At 40.0% G+C, this 12,377-nt stretch overlaps 1 protein-coding gene across 3 annotated transcripts in view; it reads left to right on the top strand.

Annotated features, from left to right (window-relative positions):
* Nucleotides 1–3,271: 3,271 nt before the first annotated feature.
* The window catches only part of LOC115145744 (uncharacterized), a 34,960-nt gene continuing 25,854 nt past the window's right edge, over nucleotides 3,272–12,377 (top strand). For all 3 annotated transcript variants that reach the window (XR_010459712.1, XR_010459711.1, XM_065004008.1), the window contains exons 1-3: nucleotides 3,272–3,755; nucleotides 4,167–4,297; nucleotides 7,606–7,794. Coding sequence is in view for 1 of the 3 variants with exons in the window: in XM_065004008.1 (XP_064860080.1) it covers nucleotides 3,500–3,755; nucleotides 4,167–4,297; nucleotides 7,606–7,794 (576 nt within the window). In the remaining 2 variants the exon portion in view is untranslated. The remainder of the gene's footprint in view (nucleotides 3,756–4,166; nucleotides 4,298–7,605; nucleotides 7,795–12,377) is intronic.

Here is a 12,377-nt window from a genome sequence, read left to right as displayed (position 1 = left end):
TGTACCATCTTTGTTTGCAGTCTGCAGTCCATGAAGACCTGCTGATATCCAGTGTTACTGGTGGGAGAGACTGGACCTCTGAGGCGGATGGTCACAAATCTTGAACCAGGACAATGCATCAGGAGCCATTCCTGAGTCAGAACCCAACCGTGAGGGACAGAGACTCCACCACAACCATTACACATAGTGCCTTCAGAAAGTATTCACACCCCTTGACTTTTTCCACATTTTGTTGTGTTAGTCTGAATTTAAAATGGATTAAATGTAGATGAGTTGTGTCACTGGCCTACACACAAAACCCCATAATGTCAAAGTGGAATTATGTTTTTCAAAATGTTTACAAATTGATTAACAATGAAAAGCTGAAATGTCTTGAGTCAATAACTATTCAACCCATTTGTTCAGGAGCAAGAATTTGCTTAACAAGTCACATAAGTTGCATGGACTCACTGTGTGCAATAATATAGTGTTTAACACGATTTCTGAACGACTACCTCACCTCTACCTTACACATACAATTATCTGTATACAATGAGTACCACTCTCCATATTTTCAAGCATAGTGGTGGTTGCATGATATGTGTATGGGGGGTTTTTCAGGATAAAAGAGAAACGGAATGGAGTTAAGCACAGGCACAATGTGTAGTATTGTTATGAATCTCGCATGGCTGTAGCAAACATTGCCACCCAATAATTGACTTTGGCTGTATTTATACAGATGTATGTCACCGTGTCACTGTGTTTAGTCTACAGTCCTTGACCTCAAGCTGTTTGCAGTAAATGGCCTATAAGTTACCTTCAGGTGATGACTGAGGTGAAATATTGAACCTGTAGATGATATTCCAGACTTTCTGGTCTTCACAAACTGAGTCAGTGTACAACATGTTGACTTCTGGGTCATGCCATTTGATTTCAATCACTTTTTGCCCACACTCCTTTTGATTCGAACTAAACTTTCAATACATATTTGCCCATGGTAGAAGTGGTCAGAAAGTAACATTTTGGACCTGAGTGTCAGAACATTCAGGAGAGGGAGGTGCTCAAAGTTGTCCCATTTGGCATACCTCATCATACCATGAGATCAATGTCTTCCTCACTGGGAAAGATAAACAATTTAATTTAATATTTTAAAAGCTTGCATACAGGATTGTCAAACTATTTGATAATTTCCTGAAATTAAAGTTTAATTAAAAAAAAACTAACTTTAATGTCAATTATCTGAAAACAAATTAAACTTTTTTAGTTAAAAAAAAATATGTTGCAGCTTTTGACCATATTTGACATAATCTGAGATGTTTGTGTTTATGCCCGTCATCGGTTGAGACACAGCACGCTCTTGAAAACATGGTGGGTGTCATGTTTTGGCTGAATAATGTACTAAAATGGGAATAACATTGAAATTTCTACTTTCAAATGGTACCACAAAAATGGTTGGAGGTCCACATATCAGAGAATGTTGACTTGAATGAGATATCAGTTAAATTACTGTCAATCTTTCATATGAAAGCTATTGATATCATAGGAATATAGATAATAGAATAGACATTCCCATTTAAGTTGATATTCAACAGTGGGTGGACCGGCAGCCATCTTTGTAAGTAGGAATTGGAAGTTAAAATATCAATGGTGCACCAGCTAAATTGCAGTGGTCTGAAGGGATAGGCCCATTCTATGAATTATATTTATATGATTGAAATAACGCCCACCCTGTATTCAAGAGTATGTATGCTGTGTCTCAACTGATGGCGGACACAACACATACACCTCAGAGGATGTAAATTAGGGTCTAAACTACAACATATGCGAAAATAAATTAAACAAATCTGAGTTTGTGTTGTTAGATACAGTACTTTAGATTTTTTATTAAAAAAACATTTACTTCAAAAAATTCGAAATAGTTTGACAACCCTGTTTTTAAGCTTTTAAATTATATCAAACCCAACAATAATCTTTTCCAGTGATGAAGATATGGATGTTTCATGGTATGGTGGGGTATGCAAAAAGGGGCAGCTCTATCTCGTGAACGTTTTGGCATTCAGGTCCAAGAATGTCACTTTCTGACCACTACTACCATGGGCAAACATGTATGGAAAGTTTCATTCAAATCAAAAGGGGTGTGGTCAAAAAGTGATTAAAATCAAATGGAATGACCTTTCTGTTTACGAGGTTAATTAACCACAAACCCCTCATTAAGTTGTCATTTGAAACAATGTGGCCAATCAGCTTAAATCCAATAGTTTTTTTCAATTTGAACATAGATATTAAGCTGTACACAACCAGTGTTATATGCACTATATATATATGCACTATATGGATATGAAAAAACAATTGGATTTAAGCTGATTGGCCAGACTTTAAAAGCCACAAAATTAGCAGAAACACTCCTCTGGGTGTAAACTGTGGATTTGGAAACAAGTGCTCCTGAGTAGAATGGAACCCCCCTTTTACTGCGACACAACGTACAGGCAATTCTGCAATAAATTACACACACAACAACAACAAAAACATTGTTGAGCATTTAGACTTGAAAAAACAAATAAATCACATAATATATCATAGAAATACTTTAAATTATTCTTTGTATGATAACTAGTATAACATTTGGATAATTGTGCACATTTCCCATCATTTTCAGCCCAATTATTAATTCCTTACAAAACAACATTGCAGTTTCATAACTGCCGTTTTGGACCCAGCAATTGCAGAATAATTGCAGTTTGCGGTGGTTGAACTGCAGTTTTAGTGCACTGCAACTGCAGTTACAGTTACTAAAGTATGCTTTAGTGAGTAATCCCAACCCCACTTTTACTTTGGCACCTAGAAGTTGTCTCTATAAGCCAATATGTAATTGAAGGCCTATAGTGTATTGCATTGGGACCAACGGTGTGGGTGGAGTTGAAAGTGTTGGACATACAGTATACACCTCAGTCCCCCATGAAATGACACCATATAGCTTCTACAGACACTAGTGAGTAACCCCAACCCCACTTTTACTTCAGCACCTAGAATAGTTATCTCTAAAAGCCTATATGTATATAATGTATAGTGTATTGCATTGGAGGGATTTATTTGACATTGGAACATGTTTAAAACCTCAATGTAATGAAAATATCAGTTAAATATGAACAAATTTGAATCATGGTTAATGTTTAGACAATTACTATTTCACATATCATGAATTAGTACAGGTTTTTGATACTTTACTAGTACATGGGAAACTTTTATTTGGAAATATTTCCAAAATCCGTGACCCGGAAGTACTTTCTTTGTGTCGTGACAAGGCGCTGGCGTAAACAGTGACCAATAACGTTTTCACAGTTAAGAGTTTTACTTAAGACGTTTATTAACAACCTGGAACTCAAAATATGAAATAATTTAACAGTATAACATAATATACATACCCCATGTAGTGATTAATGTAGTGATTTCGCGTTTGAGACGGGACTTGCTTGATAGATGTTATCTCGGTAACGCTAGCTAGCTAGCTGCGTAGCTAACAATGGATAACTGTATGGTTTTTCACACTCAAATAGCCTCCATCATGGAGGTACTAGCGAATGCAGCCGTGGCAGAGATCTGTAAAGTCGTAGACGACGACTATGCAGTGTTTCGTTTGGAAATAACTCAAAGCCAGAAAGAGAACAGGGCATTGCGGAGGAAACTACAGCTACTAGAACTGAAGGTGGCACGAGAGCGCGTCCTCGCCAGTCCAAGAAGCATCAAGATCTTGGACGGATACAGAGGAATGGCAAGAGGTAACGTTACATTTTTGCAGAATGCCGAGGCCTATCGCCCCGTTCCGCTCTGCGCATGTGTGACTTTAGATTTGTTACCCACATACTATATATAGTTAAACAGAATTGGGTGTAATGTATGTGTATGTATGTAATAATTCCCCAGATTACTTAACTAGATATCTTGCGTAAAGACACAATATTATAACCTAACCAGATTATTGATTTACTACATTTCCTGTTATTTACTCATTGAAAACAATGTGAGGCATGGAACATAATACATCAATCAATAAATAGTATATCAAGAAGTTATGAGAAGTGTTACCTTGCATCCTTGCCAATTATAGACATTATCAAGAGTGTACAATATAGCTTTGAGCATTGACAGTAGCTAACCTAACCTCCGCTTTCCCCCAATCACTCTCTCAGGTGAAGGACATCTCACTGGAGGCCACAGGAGCTTTGTGAAGCCAGCGGGACACAATAAATGGAGAGATGACCAACCAATCACTGTTGATGAGGGGAGTGGAACCTCAACCCAGCACATTATCATGATAGAGGTTAGTGTAATAGTGTTGCATTAAAAAAAAATTAGTTACTTTGTAAATCAAATGCCTCCCGTTTATTTCAGAAAGGCTATTCACTTGCTTACATGTGCATCCTTATTTATCTGCCAATGGGGAGCTTGTGAGACTTCCCTATGACATTGTTATCCAATTCTTGCATGCTGACTACACCAGCCACACGTGTGTGCCATCGCGCGCATGTTGATTTTGTCTATCCACACCAGACACGATCAGGACACGCAGGTTGAAATATCAAAGTGAACTCTGAACCAACTATATTCATTTGGGTACCAGTTGTTACTCGGTGAGGGAAATGTTATGTTTATGTGGCGAATCAATGCTACTTTCTAATAACTAATTAGAAAGGTTCATGCAGGTGACTGACTGATCATTACTGTTCCTCAACTTGGCAGTACGCCCAGAATATTGCTATGGGAACAACCGAGGTATCTGTTTGAAGATCTCAACTTGGAGAGAGAGAGAGCCTTGTGAGGCATTGGTCAGTCACATGTGCGAGTCACCGGTAGTGATGAATTAATTATGTTAAATCATGCAAATATAACTTGTCTGTGCGTTGCCATATAAGACAACTGTTGGGACCGCCCCAACGGAGCTTCTTATAGACTTGAACAGGTTTGTTGTAACATCTCCAGCTTGCTGATAATAAAGAGTTATTCATGTTAAGATTGACTTCAGGTGTCCCTGGTGTTGAATTTCCACCACAACACATATGAAACATTCATGGACTTTTAGCTTGCTATCTTGCTGTTGCTAGCTAATTTGTCCTGGGATATAAATATATATATTTTTTGCTGGATCTGTAGAATATCGACCCACTTTGAGTCACAGAAAATGTGTTCTCTACTCTAACAATGAATCCACAGATACAAGGGGAAAACTAGTTGGTTTCTAGTAATCTCTCCTTGTTGAGTCATCATCTTCTGTGGATTTTACAGTCGGAAGTTTACACACCTTAGCCAAATACATTTGAACTCAGTTTTTTACAATTCCTAACATTTAATCCTAGTAAAACTTCCCTGTCTTAGGTCAGTTAGGATCACCACTTTATTTTAAGAATGTGAAATGTCATAATAATAGTAGAGTGATTTATTTAAGCTTTTATCACATTCCCAGTGGGTCAGAAGTTTACATACACTCAATTAGTATTTGGTAGCATTGGCTTTAAATTGTTTAACTTGGGTCAAATGTTTCGGGTAGCCTTCCACAAGCTTCCCACAATAAGTTGGGTGAATTTTGTCCCATTCCTCCTGACAGAGCTGGTGTAACAGTCAGGTTTGTAGGCCTCCTTGCTCGCACACACTTTTTCAGTTCTGCCCACAAATTTTCTATGGGATTGAGGTCAGGGCTTTATGATGGCCACTCCAATACCTTGACTTTGTTGTCCGTAAGCCATTTTGCCACAACTTTGGAAGTATGCTTGGGGTCATTGTCCATTTGGAAGACCCATTGGGGACCAAGTATTAACTTCCTGACTGATGTCTTGAGATGTTGCTTCAATATATGCACATCATTTTCCATCCTCATGATGGCATCTTTTTTGTGAAGTGCACCAGTCCCTCCTGCAGAAAAGCACCCCCACAACATGATGCTGCCACCCCCGTGCTTCATGGTTGGGATAGTGTTCTTTGGCTTGCAAGCCTCCCCCTTTTTCCTCCAAACATAACAATGGTCATTACGGCCAAACAGACCTATTTTTGTTTCATCAGACCAGAGGACATTTGCAGTTGCAAACCGTAGTCTGGCTTTTGTTATGGCGGTTTTGGAGCAGTGGCTTCTTCCTTGCTGAACGGCCTTTCAGGTTATGTCGATGTAGGACTTGTTTTACTGTGGATATAGATACTTTTGTACCTGTTTCCTCCAGCATCTTCACAAGGTACTTTGCTGTTGTTCTGAGATTGATTTGTACTTTTCGCACCAAAGTACGTTCATCTCTAGGAGACAGAACGCTCTCCTTCCTGAGCGGTATGATGGCTGCGTGGTCCCATGGTGTTTATACTTGCGTACTATTGTTTGTACAGATGAACGTGGTACCTTCAGGCATTTGGAAATTGCTCCCAAGGATGAACCAGACTTGTGGAGGTCTACAAAAAAAATTCTGAGGTCTTTGCTGATTTCTTTTGATTTTCCCATGATGTCGAGCAAAGAGGCACTGAGTTTGATGGTAGGCCTTGAAATACATCCACAGGTTCACCTCCAATTGACTCAAATGATGTCAATTAGCCTATCAGAAGCTTCTAAAGCCATGACATAATTTTCTGGAATTTTCCAAGCTGTTTAAAGGTACAGTCAACTTAGTGTATGTAAACTTCCAACCCACTGGAATTGTGATACAATGAATTATAAGTGAAAAAAAATGTCTGTAAACAATTGTTGGAAAAAGGACTTGCATGCACAAAATAGACGTCCTAACCGACTTGTTAAAACTATAGTTTGTTAACAAGAAATTTGTGGAGTGGATGAAAAGCGAGTTTTAATGATTCCATCCTAAGTGTAAGTAAACTTCCGATTTTAACTGTGTCTATTACGTATGTACTAGGCACATGATCTGAACCAAATGGGAGTCTAGGTCTGTACCACTATCTGATTAGGGGGGTCAATGTAGCCTATGTGTTTTTGTGTCCCCACTTTGGTTCTGAAATCACCATCACCCACTAATTAACTTGTCATGTTTGCAGTTAAAGTGTTGGAGCTCGTAATGTATCAATATTGATTGTTAAAAAATTATCTATGACATCGCCAATGAATAGAAGCACAACTTTGGATTTCACCCCCATCTCAAAAACAAAGGGTTTTGACCGTTTGGAAGTTTAGTGAGCTTTACCCTGTATATCTAAAAATGACCATATCCACTGATTGTTCGAAGCAAAACACCAAAACGTATTGCTGACGGTGAACCTGAACAATCTAAAAATCTATTGTAAGCCCCCGTTCAGCAGCTTAACTAGGCTACTGATATTTCCTGGGGTTGTTCGGCGTGCAAGCTGACTTGTCGACCAATGACTGTCGACACCGGTATATTCTTAGTTTGACACTGAATAGAGGAAGCATTAGTTGTGATAAAAGATGAGGTATGGTAAGGTAGAAATAAAGTAACATGTTAGTGAATCAGTGCTTCGTAATGTTTGAATGGACTTTCTGACCGAAGCGTGCTACATTTGGATCGGTTTGGGATCCGCGGACCAATGCAGTTGTATCTGAAACATTTCAAATGGGACCGATGCGTTTTGGTTAAATAGTTACATCCCTTCCAATCCTACTCATGAATAATAACCTCTTGTCAGTCTGCAGATGCAGAGGCTGCAGGTCCTGAAGGATCATCGCTGGTCAAGCAGGAGAAGTCTGAAGGAGAGGAGGACCCACAACACAGCAGAGACATCCAGACTGGAGCAGCGGCTGTAGTGGCGCCCCCTGTAGCCACAGAGGACCTTGCCCCCGGCCCCCAGCCCAGGACCCGATGCAACATCACGGAGGTCAGTGGAACGCCGAACGCCGTCCTCAAGTCAGAGACGGACACCGAGAATTTAACTTTAACACAAAGGCTTTTACACACAGGATCTGACCACAGATCAGACCCAGAGAGACTGGGGCTGGGGCCACTGGGCTGTCGTCCTGCTTCCAGCTCAGAGTCTTTACTTTACGGTAACCCAAGCCTGAGGACGGTTCATTCCCATCCGGACTCAGGAGACGCATTAGAGACTGGCAATGATCTGTCTTATTACACTACAGAGATGGACCCTGGCAATATATCCTTGGGATTAGAGATACAAACTGATCTGTCTAGAGGGGACTGGTACAGTAGTAGTGTATACTCAGAAGGGGGCCTAGATAAAAAAGGGGAGGGTCTGGTCGTAGATGAAGTGACTGTGAAAGTGGAAGGCGACGTTCCTCCCACATGGAATGCAGATAGTCAACTAGGAGACGGACACTCACAGGGCAGAGGTTTCTTAGATTACAGGGAAAGCTTAGAGACAAATCCAAATGTCGTGACCCACTCCCCTTTACACTCGCCCAGGGATCCCGACCCAGTGTCCACATCAATGGGGCCTTCCAATTCACATGGCCGCGTCCTTTTCGATCAGGTATTGAACTCAAACGACAGGGCTATATCAGGCAATAGTAAAGAGAAACAGTTCCTCTGCATGTTCTGTAACAAAGGCTTCAGCTGCCCCCAGACAGTGGAGATCCACCAGAGGGTCCACACAAGGGTGAAACCCTTCAGCTGTACCCAGTGTCACATGCGCTTCACACAGGCTGGTGACCTGAAAAGGCACCACAGGGTCCACACAGGGGAGAAACCCTACAGCTGCCCCCAGTGTCATATCCGCTTCACCCAGGCTAGCAGCCTGAAGAGGCACCTGAAGGTCCACACGGGAGAAAGGCCGTTCGCCTGTACGCACTGTGGGAAGAGGTTCTCAGAGAGGAGCTACCTCAGGATACACCAGCAGAAAAACCATACCACTAAATAAAAACCATTCCTATTCATAGCTTATTTAGTTTAGATCAAACTCTACATTAAAGACAAAGATGAATTGTCAGTGTTGTCAGCAGGAAATATCCACAGATGAATTTGGAAGAACGAGAGTAACAGATTTCATTCAGTGTTGAATATTCCTGGGTAGAATATTGCATCCGGACATTGTGTGAAAAATAAGGCATATATAAGCCTAAAAGGTCTGTTATATATTGTGTTTGTACTGTGTAGGTTATATGATGTTCACAAATGCCTATTTAATTACTTCCCCCAACGCTGTTAATTAGAAAATGTAGGCAGTTTATCAACTTCATGCTGATTTTTTTGTTGAGACGTGCATGTGTGGTTTTCATATGGTGTATTTAAAACTTGTTTATATTTAGTAAACACAAAATGGAACTTTTCATTCTGACTTTCATTGAGACTCTTTAGCAGACATCTTATCTCACCCTGTGATGCATACACCCAACAGCGCTTTATAACTAATATACACTTCCTAAATATACCCATAGTCTATTATACTAACAAACACCTTGTAGTCTATTACGCTAACAAACACCCTGTAGTCTATTACGCTAACAAACACCCTGTCGTCTATTACACTAACAAACACCCTATATAGTCTATTACACTAACAAACACCCTGTCGTCTATTACACTAACAAACACCCTATATAGTCTATTACACTAACAAACACCCTGTCGTCTATTACACTAACAAACATCCTGTCGTCTATTACACTAACAAAACCCTATAGCAGGGCTGCACAACCCTCTTCCTGGAGATCTACAGTCCTGAGGGTTTTCAGTCCAACCCTAATTTAACACACCTGATTTTACTTGTTAGCTGCTCAACAAGACCTTACCTAGCTGAATCAGATATGCTAAATTAGGGTTGGAATGAAAACCTACAGGACAGTAGATCTCCAGGAAGAGGGTTGGGCAGCCCTGCTCTATACTCTATTACACTTGCAAACACCCTATATAGTCTATTACACTAACAAAGACCCAAAATAGTCTGTTATGCTAACACCCTAAATAGTCTATTACACTAGCAAACACCCTAAATAGTCTATTACACTAGCAAACACCCTAAATAGTCTATTACACTAGCAAACACCGTGTCGTCTATTACACTAACAAACACCCTGTCGACACCCTGTCGTCTATTACACTAACAAACCCACTATATAGTCGATTACACTAACAAACCTCCTATATAGTCTATTACACTAGCAAACACCCTATATTGTCTATTACGCTCAAAAACACCCTGTCGTCTATTACACTAACAAACACCCTATATATAGTCTATTACACTTAACAAACACCCTATATAGTCCATTACACTTAACAAACACCCTATATAGTCTATTACACTAACAAACACCCTATATAGTCTATTACACTAACAAACACCCTATATGGTCTATTACAAACACCCTATATGGTCTATTACAAACACCCTATATGGTCTATTACAAACACCCTATATGGTCTATTACAAACACCCTATATGGTCTATTACAAACACCCTATATGGTCTATTACAAACACCATATATAGTCTATTACACTAACAAACACCCTATATAGTCCATTACACTAACAAACACCCTGTCGTCTATTACGCTAACAAACACCCTGTCGTCTATTACGCTAACAAACACCCTGTAGTCTATTACGCTAACAAACACCATATGTAGTCTATTACACTAACACTTTATATAGTCTATTACACTAACACCTGTTGATAAAAGGATATTAGAAGGGTGAGCCGGTTAAGGATCGATTCAGACCAGGTGTTAAAATTGTACGACAAGCGACAGTTTATTTCAGAGTGAGAATATCTGGTACACGTAAATACGGCTCTTCCGTTAGTTCGTGTTGGAACAGCAGGCAGAGAGGGAGTAAACAGTCAGCACAGCCCTTATATACGTCACAGAAAGTAGGTTGACTCTAGGAAGATCGGATCTCCGGATTGGTTCAGCTGGTTGTAGTCTGTAGTCTTCCGCCATTGGCTCAGTTGTCTGTCCGTCATCGTAGAATCTTCTTCGGGCACACAGTGTTCGGTTAAAAGGGAGATTATGTGTGTAATGTGGGAGCTATCCTGTAGGGGACCCCACAGGCTTTACTGTGAAAATACGTTGCTATGTGTTGTCTCAGTTATAACAATGCAATAGCCATGTATTTAGCAGTAGATTGGGCTCCTGCATAATAGCAATTCTTTACAAAACCCTCTCTTCACGTCTCACCAGAGACGTGACACAACCTAACTAGATCCAGACACAAAGAGAAACTTCTCCCAAAAGGACTATGAAATAAGGCACGGTATTAAACAGAAATAGATATTTATGTATTACCATCATGTTCTCCATTCAATCCCACTATGTACTAAGTTGGCTACCAGCCACCTAGGAACTTACAACCCTCATTTAACAGAGCGGAGAACAGCTCAAAATAAAAGTAAAAATTATTGTCCACATTAGCCAACTTTTTCCAGCAGGAAAAAGTTGTGATACCTCTCTTCACATCTCCTAAGAGATGTGATATAGTCCAGATACATTACTCCAAGCAAAAACGAAGACATAATCCAAAAAGGAAAAATATCCTAAACTAGGTATGTCTATCCGGAAATGGCCCACAAAGAAAAATAATTTCCCCCTCTTCCCATCCCAGATGGGACACGACATACAATGGAGAAGCTTAATCAATAAAAGCAACTGGATCCCCCTCCTAAAATTGCTGCAAAAACTGAGATGGGTCTCATGCTCCATACCGTTATCTCGCACCTGGCTCCTGTTATCTAACCAAAAAGACCGCTAGTTCTCGCAACCCCACGCTCTGAATGTGCCCTTCCTTCTGTATTTTTCCAGCATGAGAAAGTTCCATGGCCCTGATACTTTTAACAATGTTTCAAATCAGCTAGGTAGCATAACACATACATACATCCACACAAGGCAACAGCAGATAATATTCAATCATATATATGGTAATGGCTATAATGTAAAATAACCCCAAGGGTGTGAACAAAAACTCAGCAATGAATCATATAACAGTTACAAAGTTTAAACTACCTTCATGTCAAAAGAGAACAGCTCATTCAAAAACAGAACAAAAGAAAATAGTGTGAAATTTAGGTCCCCCTTTTGACTCCTGCTAGGGTGTCACTCAATTATCCTTTATTTCAGCAGTCATAGCATTTCATGAAAATAATAAAAAGTTTATTACTAATAACAAGTTATATATGCCTTTGTTGTATGCTTATGTTCCCCCCAAGGGTGTCACTTATCAAAAACAGGATAAAACTTTATTGTTATTGACATGTAAGATGTAGGATAAAACTTTGGTCATGGATAACAGAGTAAAGAATTATTAGAAACCATCTGGTCCTCTCAGCTACTCCTATCCTGTACCAGGTGGGCTCCTTGCCACCCAGGGACTCCAAACCATGTGTCATCATCAGTCAGTCCCATCCTCCCCTGAAAGCATGCTTCCGTATCGGCATCGCCAACTGGAGCATCAAGCAAAGGCATATGCCTGAAGCCCTCACCACATCTGTAACAGACTTCTCAAAACACGG

This window comes from Oncorhynchus nerka, linkage group LG18 (genome assembly GCF_034236695.1).
Source record: "Oncorhynchus nerka isolate Pitt River linkage group LG18, Oner_Uvic_2.0, whole genome shotgun sequence".
Lineage (NCBI taxonomy): Eukaryota > Metazoa > Chordata > Actinopteri > Salmoniformes > Salmonidae > Oncorhynchus > Oncorhynchus nerka.
Note: the sequence above shows the minus strand (reverse complement) of the source record. Positions and strands in the feature narration are given on the sequence as shown.